Here is a 24,827-nt window from a genome sequence, read left to right on the forward strand (position 1 = left end):
AAACCAAAGCACAAACAAAACTGGTGCTCTGAAGGAAACCAGCTCCTAGTGCAGAGCCAGAAAGTAGAGATGGTAGCTGCCAAATTACCCATCACTATGGCTGTGATTCTGCATTAGATCCAAAACTAAAAAAGGCCCATTTTCTGGTTCCCGAGTATCTTTCACAATAGATTTCAGCTAAAGATGATGGTGGTCTCCCAAGATCTTGGCCTCATCTGACCTCATCCCTAGCTCTGATTAGGCCTCAAGGTCTGAACCCTAGCCAGAACCTAATCTATATCTGAACACTGTCTCATTGGCCTGTCTCTACCAAAAAGAAAAACTAATCAAGAGACCCCTCCTTACATAATACATTTTAAGACTAACTTCCAGCTGCAAAGCAGAGCCAAACTCCCGTAGGTTTGGTGAAAGAGAGCCTTCTCTATAGTTCAGCTGATAGAGCTGACAACCATGCTTGCTACTAGGGGAGTGTCCTGAGAACTGACTCAGGCAATTAAGTTTGCAGGTAGTGCACAAAGAGAGATCATCTAGAAGATAGGGGACTATGCTAATTAAGCACACACTGAGTGTTTAGCCACCCACTGATTGACTCCCTCCCCTTCCTGAAGGATTTTGTCTGGTAAAGTAATGTGGCTACGTATCAAGAGAATTGCCATTTGGATTAGTTCAGAGGAAATCAGGTGGGAATTGGCTCAGTGCAATGCACAGGTACTTCACACTGTTTAGAACATATGAACTCTTAGGACATCCACTGGTATTAATCACATAAAAATAGAAACATTCCAGGTCATATTGATAGTGACCCAGGAGGTAGAAATACGTACACAGAATGGAGAGGGAGTGGGATCATTTTATTCTTAAAAGAAAGACACACGTTGGAAGGTTTCATTGTAATATTAGCATAGCCACTTGCCAGTCTTAGTGGAGGCTTTATGAGCTGGAACGCAAATATATAACTCTAAACAAAAAAATCTCTCAAGGACAAAAAGAGATAAGGACTTTAGCTTTAAATGCCAAGATACAAGCAGCACTGGCAGTTTACCCTGTCAGTCCTCCTCACAAATCATTTTGGTCTGCAGCTGATTTGCAACAGTTGAAGCAATAAGGAAGAGTGTCAAAGTCTGAAAGAAATTGTCTAAGTCAAAAATGTTTCAAAACTCTTATGCTTTTGATGTGGGGAAGGATAAGAGGAGTTTCCTTGCCTATCACAGCATCTGCAAAACCTCAGTCAGTGGATTTGCTTTGGGCACTGGATTGCCCAGTGAACCCTGGCTTTCCCCGCTCAGCGACTGATGAGTTCCTCTGGTTGTGAAGAACTTGCTAGCTAGTTTGCACAGGGAATAAAATTGCTCCAATTCATGCATCTGTGAAGACAAGGCAATGCCTTGTGGGGGACAAATGCTACATTATCTCTACTTAATCTTCAGCCAGCAGCGCTACTCTAGATAGAGGAGAAGTTGCGGAAACTTTAGGCCCAGTATTAGAGGAGATTGTCAACACCTGCCTTAGTAATGGCAGGTTGCAGACCACTCTTAAGGAAACAGAAGTACTGTCTATATTCAGGAATTCCTCATTTGACACTGAACATCTGGCAAATGAGTGCCTTGCCCCTAGTCTTCCCTTGATGGTTAAAAATACTTCAAAATTTATGAAGAGACAATTCCTTCCACAGTATCTCATTGCCTCAGATTTTCTTAACCCTTGTCAATCTGAGTATTAACTTGAGTATGATACAAACTAAGAAAGCAGCTGTTTGTGTTGCTCAATGATCTCCCTCAAGTGCTGGATAAAAGATGAGTGTCCATAATGCTATTAGATACACCAGCCATCTAGTCAGATAGCACTGACTATGAAATGCTGTTGACTTACCTGGGTGCTATAGGAGGAGTAGACAGTGTCGCTCTGTGCATTTCTTGTTGAGTGATCTCAGAGGGTCGACTCTGCTTCCTGCAGGGCACTCAGAGGTTTTCAAAGGGCTCCATCTTGTCCCTCCCTTTTTAACATGTGTGTGAGGCCATTAGGAGAGTGAATGGAGAATCATGGGCGGTGGGGTTTTCAGTATGTGGATGATACCCGGCTTGTGTTTCTGTCTCTTCTGACCAGATGGCATGGTTGAGCATCTTCCCCAGTGTCTGGCTGAGACTAAAGCATGAATGAAGGCTGGGTTATTGGTGCTCATGAGGGAGGTGCCAATGAGAGCATTGGCGGGTTGGGGTAAACAATAGAAAGGAAAGGGCAGTATTATTTTATTTTGCAATAAGGATTAGCTAACTGTTGCTGGGATTAAATAGAATTGTAGCAGTACTTGTCTTTTTGCTATGAACTTTAATTTTAAATAAAGATCACAGGCTTGGATGGGCACCATCTTTTTGTCCTTGTATACATCTTAAAGAAATAAGTACTATTCTTCAAATAAATGGCTGCTACTGAATTATATTTTTGATTGGGCCATTTTCGCCCAACTCAGTACTAGGCAACATGTTCTGAGGTGAGCATATAATCTAAAGTAAAAAGGGATTTCGTCTTCTATTTCCCCCATATGAGGGTCATTCCCATCTCAAGCACCCCCTTTGTCACAGAACATTACAAACACATTGATAAGTCCATCTGCCTCATGTTCCAATATAGGGGCCCTGATTTTGTAATGAGCTGAGTCCCTGCTTAAAGGTTTTGTTGCATAAGGATGGATTTGAGCACATGCTTGACTTTGAGCATACACTTAGGTGCTTTGCTAAATTAAGGCCACCGTACCCAGTTTATCTCTTATTAAAAGGCCTGCTGGGTTTTTACTCAGGGACCCAAACTTTCCTCAATGCCTCCCTTCCTAGGCTGAGATATACTGTCATTTTCCTAATTATCTTCCAATACAGTACTTCACCTTCCCTGCTCTGAAGTGCATTCAAGGCAGACATTGAAGATCATAATGGCTTGTGCCATGTAAAAAGAAATCAAGTGCTAACACACAGATGGCCCAGAAGAGTAAAATGAAAGCAATTGGAGGATGTCAAATGCTGATAGTTTCACCTATGCTGGGCATTTAGAGAGAACTTTTCCTGGCATTGTGGCTTTATGTTCAATTATTACCAGAGAAATAGAAATATCAATCACATTTATAAGGCAATAGCACCACTTAGGGAGGGAGTAAGACAGAAAACTCTTAGCTGGACTCTTAAACTCAGGTGAAGAGCTAATTGCAAGAGGGAGAACTTGTGTGTCATGTGCCAGCTCAAAACAAATGAAGGATTGAATTATAAACCCTTGAACAAGGTTTATAATTCACACTAACAGCCTTTGGGTGGCCCTAGCTCACTAGCTGCCTTACCCAATTGGTTGTTGGTAGGTATTCATGTTTTACATGCTCTTTCCTTTCATCTAAAATGCTATTACTACAGTAGTGGTGTAAGAAGATGGAACAAAAGGAAACACACACACAGCTTGTGATACACCCAAGAGTTCTGATGATGTTAACACACAAAGGAGCTAAACTATGAACTGAGATTTTCACAAGTGACTCGTGATTGTTGGTGCTTCTACAGGTACATCTACACCAAAGTTTTAGGTTGTGCTGTAAATCAGCCCAACTGCTTACCAGTTATCTTGAGTTAATTGAGATGCTTGTAAATTCTAGTGTGGGCACTGCGCAAAGCTGTTCCTGGTCATGGTTATGTGAGCTACGACTGGGAACAATATTTGCATTCAGAAGTGTGCATGAGCTTCTACCTCAGAATTTACAATCATGTTAGTTATCTCAATATCATTGACAATCAAGTCACTTCAGCTAAAGCAAGACCAAAACCTATCACTACTATTTATTATTTGTGGAACCTAGGAGCCCCAGTTACAGACCAGGACCCCATTTTACAGGTGCTGTATAAACAGAAAAAAGACCGTTTCTGCCCCAAACAGCTTAGAAACTAAGTATAAGAAAAAAGAGACCACAGATGGAGACAGACAGATGGGGGCATGCAAGGAAACAATGAGACATTATTGGTCAGTATGATTGGCAGTGGTCTCACCTTACCAGCAGCCTACCTGTTGTAAAGGTTTTTTTTTTTAGGTATCATGGAAAAGGAAAGTTTGAAGGATTTTGAAGGATAGGCCCATTTTTCGATATTGAACTGGAAGCACCTTAAAAGGGCCTAGGGTTGCCAATTTTGGTTGGACACATTTGTGGAGGTTTCATCACATGACAATCTTTGATCTTTAATTCCTGGAAACTCCAGGGCAATCCTGGAGGAATGGCAACCTTAAAAGAGCCCAATTGTCAAAGTGCTAATCTGCAGCACGTTCTGAAAATTCTTTACAATATCTCAAGTTGGGCACTCAAAATCACTAGTCATTTTTGAAAATCTTGGACCTAATCCTTTGTTACTATGAATGGCAAAACTTCATTTTAAGCCAATAGAAGCAGGTTATAAGTACAGAACCTCCTGCTAGTGGAGGGAAGAGGTCCTATTAAGGACCTAACACAGCTTAGTTGCTGGAAAGGGAAATCACACCATTTAAGCTTGCTGGAGCTCTCTAAAGAGGAAAGCAAAACAGCGTACGAGGTGGAAGCAGTGGCTGTGGAGTGATTTAACCATTTATATTTTTCACAAAGATAGTGTGCTTAGTGTTGTACAGAACAAAGGCACAAAGTCCTGGCCCTGTAGAATATGCAACATACTAGAAATCGTAGGAAAAGTTCCTGGTATAAGCCTTCTACAGAAATTACAACCAACCCTTTCAGACGGAGGCAGCCAAACCCATATCGAAGCATCTAAATACATATAATCCTACCTGCAGAAGTGCAGAGAGCTCACAACTGGATCTGCAGGTGCGCAGCACCACTGAAAGTCGGGCATTTATTAAGGCACCAGTTCAGTAAATTCCACTGAAGTAAGTGCAATCTAAGCACGTGCGTAAGTGCTTTGCTAAACTGGCATCTTAATGCCCCGAAATGGATCTGAATGCTTAACTCTGAGCACTCACACTTGAAAGTTTTCTAGTTTTAGCAGTTAAAGACAGAAGGGTTTGATCTGGGCCCATGTTAAAAAACTGGTTATGGGACAGGCACTAGTGGGAATAAATGGCCTTTTCTGTGGTAACCTTGCCTGCAAAGGTCAGTTCTGAACTCAAACAAGTCCATAGAAGAGCACTCAATACAGCAGAGTTTAAAGCAGTTGACCTGAGAGGCTAAGCTAAGAGGAAAGCAAAGATGACAGACAATTTAGCATCAGCCTGCACAAAGCACTAAAAAGCACAATAGAGAATCCTTCATTGGCAGGATGATGGTCTAGACAGAACTCAGAATGTCTCTTCTGCATCTTATATCTATGATTAATTCAGAGCAGAAGAGGGACTCACAATAGCAACAGATTTTGTTTATCACACTGTAAGCATTTGTAATGTTTAAGATGGATCAGTTACTTCTCTTCATCCAATCTGAACTGACAGAACAGCTACATGAATAAATACATACCCAATATACCTCTGCTAATACAAGGGGTTAGTCCAATCAAGAAAAATTATACTAAAGCTTCAGGTCGTAAGATAGTCAACAGCAGGAATCAGGAAGGAACTCCATCCTCTAGCCCCAGCCCCAAAATATGCTTGCCCATGATGCCTTGGGAAAAAGGAAGGGCAAAGACGAGTGCTTTCCACTGAAACTTCAGGCAATGTCTACTGCCAGGATACTGCAGTAAGTATATCAGTGGACAGCTGCAATAGCATAGACCCCCATGTCCGTAAATCTAAAGAGCCCTGGGAGGTTTCATTTAGGTACTGTAAGGAGAAGTAGAATGGAAGTGACTATGAAGATATAAAAATACCATGCTAATCTGGGAGTGACTACGATAAACCCTGTGTTAACCCTTGGGCTTGCCCAGAACACACTAAATGTTTCCTGGAGCCTGAGCAGACTTTCACTAATCTGAGCACTGATGCAGTTAATAAAAAAGCACTGTGTCTTCATTCTGACAAATGAGACTCCTGTGTGCTCATTAAACACTACGGCCACTGAACACTTAAATGCGAGATCCTAGAGCCACGCAATGGATTATAATTAAGGTTCTCTATTGGTATAGAATCTGCATCTAAGGTGGTTGCAGTGTTGTTGTAGCTGTATTGGTCCCAGGATAGTAGATGCAAAAGCTTTTGAGCTACACAGATCTCTTCTTCAGGTCCTTTGTAGCTCAGAAGCTTGCCTCTCTCACCAGCAGAAGTTGGTCCACTGAAAGATATTACCTCACCACCTTATCTAATATTTGCATTTAAGGCATTACTTTCTGACAGTCTCCTGAGAACCCAGTCAAGGAAACAGGAAAATTACATCCCAGATGAATGTTTGAATTTACCTTTCATGGACTGTAAATCGTTATTTTTCCATTGACCCTACTTGCTATTCAGCAAGGATTCCACTTGCAGGGGTTCTAACTGAGCACAGAATTTTTAACTGAAAGCATCATTTCCCCATGTTTGTTGGGCCAAGCTTGAAGAATGGAAAACAGATTTTTTTCCCACAGGGGTTGCAGGGGGAGTGGGAGGGGGCAGGAATCACCACAAAACCAAACCTGAAAGCAGAATCTGTGTTTCACCTCAGGCACAGCAGATTCAGGAGAGTAGGCTAAGTTACCTGCCCTAGCCTTCTCCCCAGGAAACTTTTTCATCTGTTTTGAAAGTATCAATCTTTCAAATCAATTATTTTTGAAATTTTCAGCAAATCAAGTAGTCAGAAAAAAAACTGTTTTGGGTCAAATGAAATATTTTGTTCAACATCAGCTGAAAATGTTTTTATTCTGAGCTGATTCTGATTTTGATTAGCTGAAAATTTCAAAAATAATGTTTTCGGATCAACCCAAGACGGTAATTTTTTTTTCAGAATTGCCAGTGAACTGAGAAATCAGTTACAGTTCATACAACTTTAGTGCCCCACTTGTTGGGGGCTGCACGTAGATACATACAGACCTAATGAGCACAGAGTACCTCCGTTACAATGCTATCAAAAAGATTGATACTTTAAATGTTCTTAAATTTATAAAAATAAAACTGAAGTAAATTCTGAAAGTTATTTTGAATAAAAAAACATGAAAGTTAGTATAGAAATGAAATGTTTAGATTAGTTTGCAATTATTTTTAGTTTTTATTTTCCTCTGAATCAGTTTGACATATTCTACACAAACCCACAAAATGTTTCAGTCAACCCAAATCTGCATTTTTCCCAAAAACATTTCAGTCGAAAAATTTCACCCAGTTCTGTGGCTTCTCCCAGAGAGGAAGGACCCGGCCATCTCAGAAAGTAGCTCTGAAAGGAAGTTCAGGGGACCGAGCATACTTCCTGCCTGGGGGAGTAGATGAAAGTGTGTTTGAGCAGTAGCGGCAGCAGGAGACTGCACTGACTCTGGGCTCTCCTCCAACAACAATGCTGTGTCTCTATTGTTCACTGAGCTCGTGGCTGTGTAATTGTTCTGGGGACTCCGCTAGATTGTGCTAACCCACCAAAACAAAGAGCCCACGGTAACACAACAGTAGAAACTGACCGCACAGTCTTACCATGTATAAAACACACAGTTTATTAGCCACTGCCGCTAAACAGTGCTCTTGTGTGGGAGCAATCAGAGTGATGTGCCTTGATGCAGCAGCAGTTCTTCTGCATCCCTCAAGGAATTCTCAACCACACTTGTGTGCGCTCGGGTACAGCAGAGTACAATTAGAATTTCCTTTTTGTATCTGCTAGCGAACAGGGTTAGGAAGGAAGGATAAAGGATTCATACTAAAAACATAAGAACAGCCATATTGGGTCCTTACAATCCTTACAGGGCCCATCTGTTTGCTGGGTGTTTGTACAGCGTCTAGAACTGTGTGCCCTGATCCATGACTAGGGCTCCTAGGCACGAGGGCCACATTAATAATAAAAAAAATAGCAATAGATTGTTCTTATCAACAGGTTTATTGAAGGTTGGGCTGCCACTTGTCCTGTCCTCGGCACGCCTGGGTGCCTGAGCATGGAAAGGGAAGCATTAGCTTTGCACATCCTGACCCTTTAAGAAGCTTGAGTATTTTCAGTTTCATTCCCCCCCCCCCCCAAGATTCCCCCTCATCCCAGGAGCCAATTCCTCTTCACTCCAGGAGTAGGAAGTATCCACTTGTACTTCTCTAAAGAGGTTACAGATCTAAATCAATGGCCGATATGTGACCTTTGGGTATAGTGCTTTTGTCTTGAGACACCTTAATGTGATCCGTTAGTACATGGCAGCAAAGAAGAGGCTGACAGAGCTTCTAGACCCCCTGGACACATGAGCATGAACAAGTTTTTTCTTCTAAGTGTAGAAGAGAAAAATCTCAGCGGTTGCATTTCTTTCAGAAGTAGTAAGAGCCATGTAAACCCTAGCTGAATTTAATCCTCATTTGTAACTGACTCTTTGATTAGTCCTCTCATATTAAATGATGGCAAAGAATGTGTCAGATGGTTAAAGCCAGGGAGTGGGAGGAAGGATTCATGGGTTCTATTTCTAGCTCTGCCGCTCACTCAGTTTGCGACCTTGGACAAGTCAACTTAACCTCTCTGTTGCTCAAGTTTCCCCCCTGTAAACTGGGTAGAACCAATAACAGCTCACAGCATATGGCTGCTAGGCAGCTTAGTTTGTTTGTGACATCCTGGGATGAAAGGTATTGTGTAAAGGCAGGGGATCAGCCTGTTTCTTTGAAGAATCAGTGTGGTTGTGGTTTATCATTTGCGAAATAGGAGAAATATTTGCAGCATGGATGCAGCATGAGAGAGCTCCATTCACACATGTGACCGTGACCTTTGTTTAACAGGAAAACTGCATTAGATCGCTATAGCCTTGAGAAAGCCGGCTTCACCCACATCCTCAATGCAGCCCACGGCCGGTGGAATGTGGACACAGGACCAGATTACTACAGTGACATGGCTATTGAGTACCATGGGGTAGAAGCAGATGATCTCACCACCTTCGACCTCAGCCAGTTCTTTTATTCAGCTGCTGAATTCATTGAAGCTGCACTCCAAGATCAGAGAAGTACGGAGGGGGCAGAGTACGGTCAGAAAGTCCTTGTTTGCTACAGTTGATCTCAGTGCACATGAGTATTCATCAAAAATAGCCAACTCCCAGGGGGTGAAACAGGCAGAGAAAGTCAAGGACCATCAGCAGAGAACAAACAAGCAATGGCTAATAATGAAGCTGGTCATTTTGGGAAAGTCAATGCTAGTATACGGTTCAGGTCATCTCACAGCCATGTCAGCCATTCAAATCAATGGGATTTGGTAGCAATCCAAAAGTCCTTACCTTCCGATGGGCCACTGTTAAGCAGCTATCTCCCTGGCAGACAGGTGTCCCTAGTACAAGCAGCAATCATTTTACACTCCTATGAAGCAAACAATCTCAGGAGGAAACTCAATGGGCCACGGAGCTAGTCTGTCATTCCTAGAGGTGGTCCCTTTCCAGTTAGCGGTGAGGCCTATTAGCAGGACATCTGCCCAGGCTGTACTTATCCTGTGTATGTAGGACTCCAGTCTCCAAGGCTGTCACTTCAACATTTCTCACACTAAAGCATTAAGTTTGCTACGGAGACATATAAAAGCACTTCAATACTTTTGCCATCAGATCATCTCCAAGCTGTAACAGGGATTTATTTTTGTCATCTTCCAAGCCATAGGAGACTGAAATCACTTTGACAGCACAGATCTGGAAACATTAGTTAAAGCCTTTGTAATTTCCCAGCTTGATTACTACACTTCATTATTTGCTGACCTCCAGCAGCGTCCTAGCTAAGGGTTTAAGCTGATGTGAAGCACCACAGTCGCGACCCCACACTGTCTTTCAACATTTACTCCGGTTCTTATTTTTAAAAATATCTCAACAGGGTGTTTTACCAGGAGCCAGCAGAGAAACTTAAGATCCTCCTGCTGACCTACAAAGCCTTTAATATCAGAGAGCCACATATCAAGTTTCCAACCTCTTGTCAACTTGTGTTCTTGTCAATTTGGCTGTTTAGATCAGCAGCTGCTGGTTACCTGGGATACCCCCAACAACCAGCCAGGTCTTAAGCTTTCAACAAGTACAGTCCTCAGCTACAGAATTTGCCCCTTGTTAAGGTAGAAAGACAATAAATCATCACTATTTTAAAACTGAAGTCCCAGTTGCATTATGTGCTGCTTTAAGATTTCATGTTCTTAGAAGGAAGAGAGGTCCATAAGTCAAGATAGTCACTTAAAATTGACAAGACTCCACCCAAGTACTGCTTCTGGAAAGGGTGGGGACTAGTTAGATTTTCTGGGTGGCTAAAAGCGTCTGATCTCTAGCCTCACTTCTAATCACATTCCTAGAGAGGGATTTAGGCCTAAAGAGCTTGTCTACACAAACATGGAGTTTGTGGCAAACTGGGGTGTGAATCTAGCCCACAATACCCTGTCACAGATTAACTATCTGCGTGCTCTCTGCTGACACACAGTGAGTTCATTAGAATGCTTTGCTCCAGTCTTCTTTAAAATGGGACTTGCTCAAAGTGCTCTAAAGAACTGTTAACATATGCCAGCAGGGTGCACCCGGACACCTAGCCCACAGCAGGCCTGTGTGGGGTACAGGCACACCCCAACGTGCCACAAACAAAATGTTTGTGCAGACAAGTCCTTAATAGCTCCATCCTGCAGCCTCCCCTTCCTGTTCCAGCAGCACAGCATGAAAAACATGGTAAACACACAGACGTCAAGAGAGAAAGACTGTTTCAACAGCACTACATTAAAGTGCACAAGCAGGGTCTACATGGACCTGTTAGTGCACAGCACACCAGTGCGCTTTTGAAATCAAAGCCCTGTCGTGCACACTGCTGCTCCATATAGATGAGCCCTGAGAAGCTTAGCACATTCTTGTGTGCTGATAAACGGTAGGGGGAGAGACTCAGAGCAGTTCGCAAGGCTCAAGCCTCAAAGCTTCCAGTTTCAAGGCGGTATCAAACACTCATGAAGCCCTGAGGCTCGACCAAGCATCAATGCAGCAATGAAACAGAAACCTGATTCAGAGAATGGAGTGATTCACTTATTAAAAATACTTCTGAATTCAAGAGTAACTAAATGTGTAACGCTGACACTTCTGTATGTAGCTGTTCTTCTGGCTGCTGCATTGGTAATGTGTTTGAATAATAAGGACAGAGAGTTGTGTTTTGTTCTCACGTACATTAGCGATATAAAGATAACCATTGCCTGTAGTAGCCCTGGAGAAGAGAGGACAAGAATGCGAAGAAATTCATGTTGGGAAACAAGGGGCACTGAATACATGTTACTCATACTGCAGAGAAGTATGGTACTATTAAGCCTCACCTTCTTGTCCAGACGAGATTGATCATTCTAATGCATTCAGTCAAACATACACTTGCAATAGATTTAGGGCCTTTTTTGCTGATACAGCAGTTTCAGAAGTATTGTAGTGGGCATTGTTGCCATTCAAATAGTGGGCTACAGACGTAGGACGTGTGAAGAGATAAGAAGCAGTTAGCCAGGCAGCACATACTCCCATCAGTGCAAGGGATCGGCCTTAAAGAAAGTTTACACAAGGGTACATAACTACCCTGTTCGATAAAGACCAGTCTCTGTTTAGCCACCTAGCATAGTTCACATGCTTAACTCAATTCCAGGCATCCTAGGAGTATAACCACCCAGCATGCTTGTCTTAGTAATGCCCCCCAGGTTCCTAACCCAGATTTTGGAGTAAGTAGAAGAGAAAGGGTAGTTCAGGGGCCAGGGCACTAGCTTGGGTTTGATTCTTTGCTCTGCCACAGACTTGCTGTAAGACCCCAGGCAAATCACTTAGTCTTGCTTTGCCCTGGCTCCCCAATAGCACTTCCTGACCTCCCAGAGGTGTTGAGAGGATAAATACAGTAAGATTGTGAGGCATCCAGACACTATGGCCATACAAGGAGCTTAGCAAGATAGATTAGCACCCCAAAGCATTTGAACATCAACACACAAACAGGCATCACTTCACCCACCTACTCACTGTAAAATTGGGCCTGGAAGGACAGGGCAAGTTCCCATCTTTATGGAAAGTCCTCCAGGATCTTTACTGTTCACACACAGCAGACAGGTTCCCCATCCTTGCAATTTCCAAACATGCACATTTTTCTCTCTCTCCTTTACATGACATAAAATACAGGTTCTCGTTTTGATACCCAGAAAGTTCTCCGTTTCCCAGCTCCCCAAGCAAAGCCTTTATCCCTCAGCCTTCCCCTCCTGTCAGTCATTTATTCCACCATTTCACCCCAGCCCTTTTACAAACCGGAGGCTAGAGCAAGAATGAAGGGCTGAACAAATGGGAGTTTTCATCTGTTTCAAATATTCAGAGTAAAGATAGAAGGGATTATCATTCTCTGTTATCAGTGAGGCTGGAAATCTGCCATGATGCCTCTACAACTATCTGCCAGGATTAGGATGCAAGCTGTGACCATTAATCCCCTTGTACTGGCAGTTCTTGATGTGTCCACGACACAGCAGTGCTGTTCCTGCCAGGAAATCATCCCCTCCACTCCCAGCATCGAGGAACAAATTGCTAGGAGTCAAAGCCTGGCCCCACTGGATGTAGCCGACAAAGTAAACATGCCTCTGGCTTTGCAATGGTGTTTGTGGTGTTATTTGGCCATAGGAGGTTGTAGCAGACAGAGCTTCAGATGCTGCCTTTATTAGAGTACACTGATTTAAAAAAACAACCAAACTCCATGGCAGCTAGTCTCAGAGCCCAGGACTACAGACTTAGGCTTATGGGGCTCACACTGCAGTGCTGCAACTAGTAGTGTAGATGTTCCTGCTAGGGCTGGAGCTCGGGCTCTGAGACCCATCCTCCTCGCCAGGTTTCAAGAGCCTGAGCAGGATCTCTTCTGCCATACACAAGCCCAAGTCTGTCGACCTGGGCTCTGAGACTTGCAAAACTCGATCCCAGCTTTCCTCCTCCCAGGGTTTTGTAGCCCAGAAGCCTTTGCATCAGTTCCTGCAGCACATGGAAGGGCCCAGTACCACTCACTCTCTTCCACCAGTCCCTGGCGGCTGCCAGTGGGGACATCCCACTCTCATTCATTTGCCTTACAGCAGCGCTGAGAAGCTCTGGCAGAGACTGACACCTCCTTGTGCTAGAGCTGCCTATACAAAGTAAGAGACAGCCCCGATCCCAAGAGCTGAAATCTAACCAGACAAGACAAACAGGGTGGGATGAAAGGAATTGTCATCCCCAGATGAGACACAGGGAGATTAAGTGATTCGTCCAAGGTCACAGCAAAAGTCTGAGGCAGAGCAGGGAACTCCTCTCTGGCCCAATGGAATTCACAGAATCCTAGAACTGGAAGGGACCTCATAGCAGGACTAAGTATTATTTGACTAAGTATTCGGAGTGAGCAAGTGGACACATTCTTTTCATCCTCCTGGAGGGCACGAGTATCTGGTTCATCAGCACCTCACTGGCGCTGGACCCCTGCCTCCTAATTCTGCCCCCCCACCCAGAGAGCACACACTCCTTGATTCAGCAGAATGAGTGAAGCACAGTAAATCACGGATCAGTGGGAGCCCAATAAAGGGGAGGCTGCAGCTTGGCTTTGCTGGCTACCTACTGTCACATTGCAGCCCATCCCGCCTGGCTGTAAATTGGCAATCCTCCAGTTAAAGCATTAGGAGATCCAGATTCTATAATGGGACTCACTGGGTGACCTAGGGCAAGTCACTTGACCTCTCTGTGCTTCACAGTCCCTGCCTGTACAAGAGGATGGTATTTACCTGCCCGGCAAGGAGGCTGTAAAACATATTAATGGCTAGGAAGCACGAAGATCTCTGGGGGGGAAGGCCCAAGAGAAGGGGAGAGTGTTTATTATTGGTAAATCTGAAAGCGTTCTCTGTATTTGCTCTCCTCACTCGTGCAGACAAGATCTTGGTTCATTGTGCCATGGGACGCAGCCGATCCGCCACCTTGGTCTTGGCTTACCTGATGATTTACAAGAACATGACAGTGGTTGACGCTATTGAGCAAGTGCTGCAGCACCGATGCATCCTCCCAAACCGTGGCTTCCTGAAACAGCTGAGAGAACTGGACATAAAGTTGGCTCTGGAGAGGACAAATGCCAAGAACGGCATCCAAGTCAATGGAGAGGAGCATGGCACAGAGATCTAGCATTCCTCATGCCCTGGGGTTACTGCTACGGGGAAAAACACCTAGCAAGAGAAAACAATACTGTCAGAAGTCCTTTGTTATAAGTCCAGAGGGAAGAATCAATAGCATCTGAAATGCCTTAAAGGGAATTTCAGGTTGGAGACAAGATAAATGGAGAGAGGAAGCAATCTCGTTAGGGAGCATAACACAGAATCCCCTCATTTTAGTGCTGTTCTTCAGGGCTCTCCTGTACAGAAGCGAAAAAGAAGGGACTTGTGATGGAAGGCAGTGGCTCTATAAGAACTAGAAGGGTGGTGCCCAGTACATAAAGGACCGAGTAAGCCTGCAAGCGCATGAACTGTGATTCAGGCCCAGCTGCTCCTGCTGCCCTATTACAATAAATGTTCAACAGCTGTTATTTTAATACTGTTTGTGTATACAGCAAATCCACATGTAAAGCCTGACACATTTACTTAAATATAACCACCCCATGGCACAACATACATAATGTGTTAGCTGAATAAGGAAGCATGAGCCCAGCTTCACCTGTGTTTCCTTGGGTTAGCAGAACCTTCCATATAGCGATGCACCCTATGATAACTGCCAATTCAGCACTCACTAGCTTGTGAGTCCATGCTGTAGGATCTAGAGAGGATAGGAGATCTAAACAGCCTTGCAAAGCCTGAGCCAGAACGCATAACTGTAATACTCCTTTAAACTAACTGGGGTGGGATACATGGGCAGTGGGTGAAGCTTCCCCTGGGGGAGGCTAGCTCTTTGTCCCACCTCTTCCGCCGGCAGCCCTACCCACACTCCACCCGTTCCATTCTGCTCAGCCCCCCCTCCTGCCACCCGCCACATTGCTACTCCCTCCCTCCCACGCTCCAGACCACCCCCGCGATCTTCTTCACAACACCACTCCTTGCATCGCTCCTCATCCCCACCTCACCCCGCCACCTGCAGCCAGTCACCTCCTCACTCCACCGTCCACCAGGTCCCCGCTCATCCCTGCCCACTATGATACCCCCAACCCACTGCTGCTTACCTCCCCACTTCACCACCCACCGCAAGATCCCTTCCGCCTGCCGCATCTCTCCTCACCCCCCCACCTGCTGCCACTCGCCTCCTCACTCCACCGCATCCCTCCTCATCCCCTGCCTGCCACCACTCACCTCATTTCACCGCCTGCCATGAGACCCACCTGTCCAACCATCGTTCGCCTTCTCACCCCCCCACCTGCTGCATCCCTCCTCATCCCCCTGCCCGCCACCGCTCACCTCACTTCCCCAACTGCCGCAAGACCCCCCTGCCTGCTGTGTCCCTTCTCACCCACCGCCACTGGCCTTCTCACTCCCTGACCTGCTGCTGCTCGTGTCCTCACTCCACCGCCCACCATGAGACCCCTCCTGCCTGCCGCCTCCTCAGTCCCCCACCCACTGCAAGACCTAGCCTGCCACATCCCTCCTCACCCTCCACCCCTGTGGGGTAAGGGGAGTGAGGAGGGAGGCAGCAAGCAGCAGGGACCTCTGGGGGGGGAGTGGGAAGGGCAGGGGGAAATGGAGGGGAGGAGAGGAGAGGAGAGAAGGAAGACTCACCAGGGAGCAGCAACAGGCAGTGGGGGCCTCAGGGAAGAGATGAGGCCACCATGGCCCAGGTGCCCAGCGGCAGGTCACCGGCAGCTGCACCATGGGAGGCTTAGCCTTTCCTGGTCTATTATACCCACTGCCCATAATGGGGTAGAAAAAAAGAGACTTTGAATTTAGCTCCATGTACCCAAGCACAGGCTCCCTTCAACCCCTGCAAAATCCTTAAGCCAGTCTTGTTGGAAACGAACCAGCGCTGTAACAAACAGTGCCTACTGCAGTTCCATCTATTGAGGCTATTATTCTGTGACAAGGCCAAAAGCAGATGTTTATGGGAAGGGTCAGAGATATGATTTGTATCTAATCTGGGGAAAATAAAATTCACTTTAAGTGTTTGCCATTCTCAGTCTGCTTCTTTGATGAATGGTCAGTTTACACTTGGTTCCTACCTTCCCCGCTACCACGTCCGTCTTGTTTGATTTGCCGGAATACAGTTGATGATAGTCACTGAGAATAGTTTGAGGGCTGGTCCAGAGGGGGTGTCATGCACCAAACACTCTCTCAGCGATTGAGTGCAAGTCACCTGGAAAACATAGCTATGCTCCAGCATCCTAAAGCTTGAAAAGACGGTTACTCACCTTTGTAACTGTTGTTCTTCAAGATGTGTTGCTCATATCCATTCCAGTCAGGTGTGCGCGCACCGCGTGCACGTTCGTTGGAAGACTTTTTTTTTACCCTAGCAACACTCGGCTGGGTGCCCCCTGGAGTGGCACCACTATGGCACCGGATATATACCCCAGCCGACCCGGCCACCCTTCAGTTCTTTCTTGCCGGCTACTCCTACAGTGGGGAAGGAGGGTGGGTTTGGAATGGATATGAGCAACACACCTCGAAGAACAACAGTTACAAAGGTGAGTAACCGTCTTTTCTTCTTCGAGTGATTGCTTATATGCATTACAGTCAGGTGATTCCCAAGCCTTACCTAGGCGGAAGGGTCGGAGTGAGATGTGGCAGCGTGCAGAACCACTGAGCCAAAGGCTGCGTCATCTCTAGACTGTTGGACCAGAGCATAGTGCGAAGCAAAGGTGTGGACTGATGACCAGGTCGCTGCACGACATATCTCCTGGATAGACACGTGTGCCAGGAAGGTGGCTGATGAAGCCTGAGCTCTGGTAGAATGTGCCGTGAGATGGCCCGAGGGGACATGAGCCAGGTCATAGCACATGCGTATGCACGCCGTTATCCAAGAGGAGATCCTCTGGGAGGAGATGGGTAGACCTTTAATCCGTTCAGCGACTGCCACGAACAGTGGGGGGATTTCCGGAAGGGCTTTGTCCGCTCAATATAAAAAGCAAGCGCCCTACGGACATCTAAGGAGTGCAACTGCTGCTCCCGTCAAGAAGAGTGAGGCTTCGGGAAAGAGACCAGGAGGAAGATGTCCGGGTTGGTATAGAAAGCCGACACTACCTTAGGGAGGAACGCCGGATGAGGTCGCAACTGTACCTTGTCCTTGTGGAAGACAGTATACGGTGGGTCCACCGTAAGTGCTCAACGTTCGGAGACCCTTCTGGCCAATGTAATGGTCACCAGGAAGACTGTCTTCCACGACAGGTACAGGAGTGAGCAAGTCACCAATGGCTCAAAAGGCGCATGCATAAGTCTGCTTAGGACTAAGTTGAGGTCCCAGGTGGGGGTAGGGCGGCGTACTGGGGGGTAGAGGTGCTCCAGGCCCTTAAGAAATCTAGTAACTAAGGAGTGGGAAAACACGGAGCAGCCACTTTCTCTGGGATGAAATGTGGAGATAGCTGCCAAGTGCACCCTCAGAGAAGATATCACCAGGCCCTGTTGATTAAGAGACCAGAGGTAATCTAAAACAGCGGGGATCGAGACCTCAGAAGGAGTAACATCCTGCGTTGCACATCAGCAGGAGAAACGTTTCCACTTGGCCAGGTACGTTGACCGAGAGGAAGGCTTTCTGCTGCTTAGGAGGACATGCTGTATCGGAGCGGAACAGCATAACTCCGATCTGTTCAGCCATGCAGAAACCATGCCATGAGGAGAAGGGCCTGCAGGTCTGGGTAGCGAAGACTGCCGTGGTCCTGCGTTATGAGGTCTGGAAGGAGTGGTAGGGTAACTGGATTATCCATGGACAGGTTGAGCAGTGTGGTGTACCAGTGCCATCTGGGCCACGCTGCGGCGATCAGGATTAGATGCGCCCTGTCCCTGTGGAGTTTTATTAGGATCTTGTGAACCAGAGGGAACAGTGGGAAGGTGTAGAGCAGCCAGTGCTTCCACGACATGAGGAATGCGTCCGTGATCAATCCCAGTGAAAGACCCTGGAAGGAGCAGAACACTAGGCATTTCCTGTTCGTGCGAGAGGCGAACAGGTCTATGAGGGGAAAACCCCACCTCTGGAAGATCAAATGAATAACATCTGGTCTTATTGACCATTCGTGACAGAGGAAGGATCTGCTCAGCTGATCCACCAGAGTGTTCCGAACCCCTGGGAGAAAGGACGCTACCAGGTCTATTGAGTGGGCTATGCAGAAGTCCCAGAGTCGAATGGCCTCTTGACACAGGGGAGAAGAGCGAGTCCCTCCCTGTTTGTTGATATAATACATGGCCGTTGTGTTGTCTGTAAACACTGAGACACAATGGCCACGAAGATGTTGCTGGAATGCCTGGAACGCGAGGCAGACTACTCTCAGCTCCCAGACGTTTATGTGGAGTGTCAGCTTCTGTGATGCCCAAAGGCCCTGGATATGAAGGTGACCGAGATGAGCCCCCCAAACGAGAGATGACGCATCTGTCGTTAGGGACAGCGAGGGCTGTGGTGGATGGAACGGTAGCCCTGCACACACCAGGGAGGGAGTCAGCCACCAGTCAAGGGAGCGTAAGGTGCTCGGGGGAACGGTCACCAGCATGTCTATTGGGTCCCTGCCCAGGCGTTAGACCGAGTTGAGCCATGTTTGAAGGGGCCGGAGGCGGAGCCTGGCATATTTGGTCATATAAGTGCAGGCGGCCATGTGGCCTAGTAGGCCGAGACATGTGCGAGCCGAGGTGATTGGGGAGTTCTGCAGACCTCGAATGATAGCCCTGATCATCTGGAAACGTGGCTGAGGTAGGTAGGCCCTGGCTCGAGTGGAGTCCAGGGTTGCCCCTATGAAGTCCAGCCTTTGTGTAGGAACCAGTGTGGACTTTTCAGCGTTGAGGAGCAGCCCCAGTCGGGAGAATAGGTCTGTGATTATGTTCACGTGCTGTCTGACCTGAGTCCGGGGGGTTCCCTTGATGAGCCAGTCATCCAAATACGGGAATACATGTATCTGCTGCCGGTGGAGGTGGGGCGACGACGGCCATACACTTCGTAAACACCCTTGGGGCTGTAGACAGGCCAAAGGGGAGGACCGTGAATTGGAAGTGCCGGTGACTGGCTACAAAGCGAAGATACCTCCTGTGTGGAGGGAAGATGGTGATATGGAAGTATGCATCCTTCATATCGAGGGCGGCATACCAGTCTCCAAGATCCAAGGATGGGATAATAGTTCCCAGGGAGACCATGTGGAACTTCAACTTGACCATAAACTTATTGAGGCCTCGCAGGTCCAGGATGAGCCTGAGGCCTCCCTTGGACTTGGGGATTAGAAAGTAGTGGGAGTAAAACCCTTTTCCCTTCTTGTCTGGTGGTACCTCCTCTGTTGCTCATGCGGCGAGGAGAGACTGCACCTCTTGTAAGAGGACTTGCTCATGAAAGGGGTCCCTGAAGAGGGACTGGGTTGGGGGGTGGGAAGGTGGGATTGAAACAAATTGGAGGTGGTATCTTTGTTTCACCGTCCGTAGGACTCAGATGTCTGAGGTCAATTGGGACCACGCCGGGAGGAAGTAGGAGAGGCAGTTGGAAAAGGATCCTGTCCTGAAACTGGTACGCCGTCCTTGTGCGTATCTTCAAAAGGTAGACTTAGGCCCCGGAGGTGCTTTTGGGGGGCCATGGTTTTGACCCCCTTGGGGTCCCGACTGGCATCTACGGCCACCCCGCCCACACCTTCTGTTGAAGTCTTGTCTGTGTCGGGGCATAAAGTACGGCCGGTGGGGTTGGGGCTGTAAGGGTCTGCGTTGGGTCACAGGCGTATGCATGCCCAATGAGCGCATGATGACCCTGTTGTCCTTTAAACTTTGCAACCTGGGGTTGGTCTTTTCAGAGAACAAACCCTTGCCATCAAAGGGTAAGTCCTGGATGGTGTATTGGAGCTCGGGTGGCAGGTTGGAGACCTGTAGCCATGAGATGCACCTCATGGTGATACCTGAGGGCAGATTTCTAGTTGCCGAGTTGACTGCATCGAGAGAAGCCTGGAGGGAGATTCTAGCCACCTTCTTCCCTTCTTCAAGGAATGCGGCAAATTCCTGGCGAGAGTCCAGGGGTAGAAGTTCTGTGAATCTACCCACCTCCGCCCAGGTGTTGTAGCTGTAACGGCTCAGGAGAGCCTGCTGGTTGGCCACCCGGAGCTGAAGGGTACCTGCCGAATATACCTTGCGGCCTAGTAGTTCCATCCGCCTAGCCTCCTTTGATTTGGGGGCTGACGCCTGTTGGCCGTGGCGTTCCCTGTCGTTGACCAATTGGACAACTAATGAGGAAGGAGGAGGATGAACGTATAGATATTCGTACCCCCGAGAGGATACCACGTATTTCCTCTCAACTCCTTTTGTCGTAGGGGGAATGGAGGCTGGGGACTGCCATAAGGGTCAGCAGTGGCCTGGATGGTCTTGATGAAAGGCAAAGCCACCCTAGTGGGGGTATCTGCCAACAGGATGCTGACAACTGGGTCCTCGACCTCCGGGACTTCCTCTACGGGAAGATTGATGTTGAGCGCCACCCTCCTAAGGAGGTCCTGATGGGCTCTGAGGTCTATTGGCGGGGGCCTTGATGATGAGGTCTCTGCCACCGCATCATCTGGGAAGGAAGAGGACGACATGCCGGGGACGAGGGGGTCCTGGATAGCCTCTTGCTCCTGGGTTGGTTCCTGCTCCAGCGGTACCGGGGAACCTGGTGGATGGATTATTTGCTCCTCTGTCCCAGCTGGAGGGGGACGGCTAATGGTGGCCTCTGGAGCTCAATGCTCTGAGGAAGCGGAGCGGGTCTGGAGCAATAGAGCACCCTGGGCATGATGGTATGCCCAGGGTGTCCAAAAGGACCACTGGTGAGGTCCCGGGTCCTGAGACCGGACCTCCTGGAAGACCCTGGTAGGCACCTCCGTATCTTGCTCCTGGTCGTAATAACTGTCCGCGTGAGAGGACACCGACATCTGCCTGGATGGCCATGGAGGAGCAGAGAAACCTTGGGCTGAGGTTCCAATGGACCTCGTTCCCTTCTTTAACGGGGACTGGTGCCAGTATTCGTAGCAGTACCGGGATCGAGATCGGGACCTGCGACCAGACCGGTGCTGGGAGGTTGACCGAGATCTGCAGTGTGAATGGCTCCGAGAGGTACAGTGCCTGGATCGGCGCCGAGAACTGGAGCGGTGCTGCGGATAGTGAGGAGGAGAGCAGGAGTCCGACCGGTGCCACGAGTCTGACCGGTGCCATGTAGGAGAACGGTGCTGGGACTGCGAGCGGCGTCGAGAGCGGGAGCGTCGTCTCGACCTGGAGCATCTGCGGGACCGCAATCTTGAGCAGTGCCAGTCCGCTGAGCTGACAGATGGTGGTCTAGGCAGGGTCGGCTTGCCCTGAGATTGGATTACCCACACCAGCGGTGCTGGGGGTAGAGACAGTGCCGAGTCCGTTAAGGCGATGAAGTCTCTCGCCGCCGAATATGCCTCTGGCATGGTGGGCTCTACCGAGGCACGCGCCGGGGAGCTATTAGGCGCCGGACTCGACGGCCCTTGTGGGACCGGAATCAACGGTGCCAGTTTAGTCGGTGCCGTGGTGGGTAGCGGCGCCAGGCAGTCTGAACTGGGTGCACTCTCTGGCTGCGGCATGGGTGGTCTCCAAGCAGCAGGAGTCTTGGCCTTCTTCGACCTCGGGGAGAGTGAGCGATGTGTAGTCGACTTCTGTGCCGGTGGCGCCTGGTGCCGAAAGTCTTTAGGCATACTGGTGCGATCTGGTGCCATAGGGGTGTCTCTGCTCACCAACTGACCAGTGCTCGGTGCCGAAGGTGGCGGTGTCAAGGCCGCCTCCATGAGGAGCTGTTTTAGTCTGATGTCCCGCTCCTTTTTAGTTCGCGGCTTGAAAGCTTTGCAAATAGGGCACTTAGCTGTTAAGTGCGATTCCCCGAGGCACTTCAAACAGGAGTCATGTGGGGCTCCTGTTGGCATCAGCCTGTGACAGGCAGAGCACGGTTTGAAACCCGGTGAGCCGGGCATGAGCTCCGGCACCGGGTGTGGGGAAGGGGCTACTCCCCGAACCCCACTAAGTAGTACTAAACTAACTATACTATTAATGTAAGAACTTACAACTAAATCTATCTATATCTACAAGAACAATAACTATGTACACAATAACGAGAAACTACGAGTAGCTAGGGAAGGTGGAGGTCAGCTAAGCCGCACGCCACTGTTCCAACGACCGACACAGGCGGTAAGAAGGAACTGAAGGGTGGCCGGGTTGGCTGGGGTATATATCTGGTGCCATAGCGGCGCCACTCCAGGGGGTGCCCAGCCGACCCACCGAGTGTTGCTAGGGTAAAAAAAAAAAAGTCTTCCAACGAACGCGCATGCAGCGCGCGCACACCTGACTGGAATGCATATGAGCAATCACTCGAAGAAGAATCTATTATTTGAATATGCAGTACTGAACTCCAGCAGCATACAGTTTGGTAAATCAATTCTGGGTAGCTGTTTGACGCTCATAAAGCCTCTTACCATCAACTTTCTTCCAATCGCCATTGCTCATTGCTACAGCCTGCAGCTGTAGAAAACATGACAACATGAAGAGCAAGAAATTTGTCGTAACTGAGTTTGGGAAGCCAATGAAACACCCCGAGCTCTCCTCACCGCTGCATGATCAGTGCCACTCTGCCACCCCTCTTCCAACTTCTTTACCAGTTACTGCAAGGTCCTTTTTCCTTCCCCCATCTCTTCTCCCCAGCTCCTCATCCCCCCAGTTATGGCAGTGTGGGGGGCACATTCCCTCTGTTTGGATTTCTGGGTTCTCCTCCACCTCTATGCTAGTCCATACAGGTTCCCGTACCACGTTCATCACGGCAGTATCTGAGCTCCTTCCAGGGGTGCATTAAGTAACATGACTAACGTCTGGCGCATTTTTTCTCTTCCCAGGGGGAGATGGTTGGGCAAAGGAGTGTTGTGTTCTGGATTTTCTTTTTTTCAATATACACACGCAGTTCATAATATGTTTAGGGTAGAGGAAGCAAGGTCAAAGCAATACACTTTGCGCTGAGAGTGGAAGGCAGTGAGGCTTGGGATGGCCTTTTACTCCTGTAGAAGCTCATTCTGCCATCTCATCCCAGCCCCCAAGAAGCTCTGTCTCTCTATCCTTATTGTAGAAGCTTCCACTGTGCCAGAGAAGAGAAGTTGCCCAGCAGTTCCTGTGGTCCCCTCCATTACCTCTCTTCCTCACCAATTCCTGCATTACAGAGCACCCGATTCTCTCCTCGCTCTCCTCCAACCGTCATTCCATTACTCCAGCACCGGACACCTGTTTCCCCAGCCCATAGGGAAGTTGCATTGGCTGATGAAATAACCACAAGGCAGGAGCCAGGAACCCCTGCGTTCTAACACCAGCTCTGCCACTGGCACAAACTGCGACCTCTTGGACACATCACCAGCCAGGGTGTACGGATGGGCTGGGGGAGAAGAGAGGGTGCCAGGAGACTGCAGCAATCATTGGGTGGCTGTGTAGGGCAGAAGGGACATGGATGATGCCAGCCAGGAAGGAGGCACCACAAGAGGCATTTCTGGGCAGGCCTGGGAACTTGGTCTCCCCAACCCCAGCTCCCTCAGCTTTCTGAGAGGTGTAATCAAGCTCTAACTTCGCTGCTTGTTTCCCCCTTTTATTCATGGGGGGATAACACCTACTTCACAAGGTGCTTGAACATTAATGTCTGCACAGCACTTTAAACGTGGGGCAGGGAACTGCCTTGGGTACCATTAACTAACCCTCCTCCCTCTTAACTACTGCAATATGAGGCACCCATTTCTCCCTCACTGGGCACCTCTCTTTATCCCTCCATTAACCCCCCCCAGCCCAGGAATGCAGCTCTAGGGTACCCTATATTCTGGGCCCCAGACCCCAGGTAACCCTCCCATTTCCCGCTGAAGCGAAGCTGTTCGGCGAGGTGATGCTTTGGAGAACTAGCAGGGACAGTCCCACCTGCCCCGGGAAGGCACACAGCCCTGTGTGTCAGAGTGACATGAAGCCTCGGGATCCTGACTCGTCAATGAGGCTGGATGCCATGCCAGCGCCAATAACTAAAATCCCTCTTACGCCTCCAGCTTTTTAGGAACCTTCGCTTCTTCCTCCGGGATGGGGACCTGGCCAGGCTGGTCCTGCAGGATTCCTGTCATTCACTATATCAGGAGATGAGGGCGAGAACAGCACTCAGACTCCAGCTGGTGTAAAATGTGACAGTAATCACCTTCATGGCTTAGGCCACTGTGAATGTATCTAGCCTTTGCTCCAGTTCCTCCTCATCCCCCAGACAGCTGCTGTGCCCAGTTTAGAGCTTTGGTTATAATCATCAAAGCCAGGAATGGATGCACATGCACCTATGTTACACACTGCATTGCCATCCATCTTCCACCAGGACAGTCAGGAACAATGCAGCTCATAAAGCCCAAAATGAAATATGCCAGAACCAGGGACAAAGCATTCCCAAGCAGATCTGGTTGTAGAAGGAACTTCTGGAGGACAGGAGATGACTTCAAAGTCTAAAAGCCTTTAGGAATGTTGCAATCACTTCCTCTTTAATAACACTTTTCCTCCACAACTGATGGTCAACACTTCAAACCACCTCCTGTTCCAACCATCCACTTCCACCCCAAATCCTACCCCAGCAGAACTTTCTATAAGAAGGAGCCAGAGACTTCATGAAGTACACCAGGAATGTTACTGTTCCTAATCTATTTTACACAGAAGGTGTTCAGATGCTACAATGATGGATGACAGCACTACACCC

General features: G+C 48.1%; 1 protein-coding gene across 1 annotated transcript in view; it reads left to right on the top strand.

The window, feature by feature from the left end:
* LOC115655499 (dual specificity phosphatase DUPD1-like) overlaps positions 1-15,676 on the top strand; it is a 32,313-nt gene extending 16,637 nt beyond the window's left edge. The window contains exons 3-4 of the mRNA XM_030571006.1: positions 8,797-9,017; positions 13,894-15,676. Of these exons, the coding sequence (XP_030426866.1) occupies positions 8,797-9,017; positions 13,894-14,141 (469 nt within the window). The 3' untranslated portion in view covers positions 14,142-15,676. The remainder of the gene's footprint in view (positions 1-8,796; positions 9,018-13,893) is intronic.
* The last annotated feature ends 9,151 nt before the right edge of the window (positions 15,677-24,827 follow it).

This window comes from Gopherus evgoodei, chromosome 7, assembly GCF_007399415.2.
Source record: "Gopherus evgoodei ecotype Sinaloan lineage chromosome 7, rGopEvg1_v1.p, whole genome shotgun sequence".
Lineage (NCBI taxonomy): Eukaryota > Metazoa > Chordata > Testudines > Testudinidae > Gopherus > Gopherus evgoodei.